At 62.3% G+C, this 2192-nt stretch overlaps 1 protein-coding gene across 1 annotated transcript in view; it reads right to left on the bottom strand.

Annotated features, from left to right (window-relative positions):
• Positions 1 to 2192, bottom strand: part of HMCN2 (hemicentin 2) — a 180999-nt gene that overhangs the window by 67176 nt on the left and 111631 nt on the right. The window contains exons 38-40 of the mRNA XM_013007377.2: positions 1602 to 1777; positions 249 to 345; positions 19 to 138 (exon numbers count right to left, since the gene is read on the bottom strand). Coding sequence (XP_012862831.2) covers positions 19 to 138; positions 249 to 345; positions 1602 to 1777 — 393 coding nt within the window. The remainder of the gene's footprint in view (positions 1 to 18; positions 139 to 248; positions 346 to 1601; positions 1778 to 2192) is intronic.

The raw sequence follows: 2192 nt of genomic DNA, 5'->3' as shown, positions 1-2192 counted from the left end.
TGAGAACAGCGATCTTACCGTCCTTCCTCCAGGAGATCTTGGGGAAGGGGACACCGTGACATTCACAGGACAGCCGGGCAGAGTGCCCCTCGGTCACAGTCAGGGCCTGGGGCTGCTCCAGGGGGAATGCTGGAGGCACTGGATTGGAGAGGAGCAGTGATGAGCCGGGCTGGGGGGCTCAGCCGAGGCACACCCAGCTCTGGGGGGCGGGGGGTGTGTGTGAAGGAGCCCGGCCCAGGAGTGCTCACCCCAGACGTCCAGGTTGTAGTGTTTCTCTGAGCGGCCCGCCCGGTTCAGGGCCTCGCAGGTGTAGTGGCCTGCATCCCTCACCTCCGCTCGGTCCACCTAGCCGAGGGGAAAAAGAGATGGGGCCATGCCCTGGACAGCCTGTGTGACCTGAGACCTGTCACTGTGCCTCTCTGGAACCCGGGCGGAGATAGCCCTGCCCAGGCCTCAGACACAAATGATCCAGATGGCAGTGCCTGCAGTGGCCTGACATGGGCCGGGCTGGCAACAGGGCTCCATGGAAACCAGACTGCCCTGCTGGTGGCCTTTCTGGAAAACCCAGGAGAAGTGATCAGAAAGGCAGCAGGGAAGGAGGTAAGTGTGGTGGGAGGCTCCTGCCCTCGGGGGTCAGCTCCTGGCCTATGGTGAGGGAGGCTCGGCTGTGGCTTTGAAGAGACGGACAAGGAGGGCGCAGGCATCCTGGCAGGATGCCGAAGCCAAACACACAGCACAGGTCCAGAGGGATCGGTGGCGTCGTGGGTTATGAGTTGAGCTGCTCCTGACAAAGGCAGCGGTTCAAAACCACCAGTTGCTCCTCAGGAGAAAGATGAGGCTGTCTGCTCCTGTAAAGAGCTAAACTCTCAGAATTAAACTCCGAGAACAGGGGCAGTTCGACCAAGCCCTAGAGGGTTGGAATGAACGTGATCGCAGTGAGAACTGAGTGAGAGACCTCGAGCGAGGGGGGACAGGCTGGGACGGAAGATTCTATCCACCCGCCGGAGAGATGGCTCCCCACCCTCCCCTCTGAGGCCACGTGGGCAAGTTGTTCTCTGGGACAGCTTGGAACCTCCTCATGGTGTCCTCCGGCCACCTTCTGGAAAAGGTGCCAGGGTGCTTGCGGGCACGGGACCTGAGGAGTCAGGTCAGTGCCTCGAGGCGCAGCAATGGAAGGCGAAGCTACCACTCAATACCCAGGACCTTCAGAGCCCTGACCCCAGGCGGCCCCAGGCCTGCTGGACCACAGGAAGGGACTGGTGCATGTGGCTGAGGAGGCTAGAGGAACCACCTGGGGCTGCTGATTGAGGAATGAAGGTGGAAGGAGGTGTCAGAAGCTGCTTAGCGCACGCACGGGGTGCTGGGGAGGCCATGAGGGAGACCCAGTCCTCAGTCCTGAGCCTCTGCTCTCCACCCATCCTCATTTGGAGCCAGCTCGGACAGGAGCTTCTGGGTCATGTCGGGCTGACCCAGTGCTTGTAGGGACTCGGCGGAGTCAGGCCTGACACCCCCAGCATCAGTGGTGGTGCTGTGTTGAGCACCCCCTGGAGCTCCCCCACCCCACCGCCCACCGTCCCCTCATTCCAGGAGAGGCCACACACCTCCAGCAGGGCCTTGTCTGCAGAGAGACGGACGCCAGGTCGGGGTTCCAGAGGGCCCCCATCTTTCCACCAGCTCAGCACAGGAGGGGGCGTGGCGTGGCTCCGGCACTCCAGGGCCACGGACTCGTTGGCCAATACTGACACGTTCAGCTCTTCTCCCAGGATGCTCGGGGGCACTATGGGGGTCACGGAGAAGAGATGAGCTGCTCAGGAAGGGGGTGGGTGGGGCGAGCGGGACAGGGGCTGCAGCCAGGGTCGGGCCGAGCCCTCTTTGAGGCTGCTGGAAGCAGCAAACACCAGGGGCTGGGGGAGTCGGCATGAAGATGGGGTCTGCCCCCTGAGCTGTAACCTTCTTGCCTACCCATCCCCTCCCGTCCTCTCCCCTCAGCTCTCTTCCCAGCCCTCCTTCAGCAAGAGGTCCCGAAGCTGAGTCACACGAGTGGATGGACAGCGGTCATGTCTCTCCGCCGGGTACGGTGTTACACCACACTTCTTGTGTGTCCCCGACAGCTTCACTGTGATCGAAGTTGCATGTGACACATTCCCACCGCCCAATGCTTCCTCCCTCTTCCAATATTCACCCCCCCCCCC

This window comes from Echinops telfairi, unplaced genomic scaffold, assembly GCF_000313985.2.
Source record: "Echinops telfairi isolate 266 unplaced genomic scaffold, ASM31398v2 ScPeMD7_22;HRSCAF=79, whole genome shotgun sequence".
NCBI lineage: Eukaryota > Metazoa > Chordata > Mammalia > Afrosoricida > Tenrecidae > Echinops > Echinops telfairi.
The sequence above is the reverse complement of the archived record's forward strand: the minus strand, read 5'-3'. Positions and strand labels throughout refer to the sequence as shown.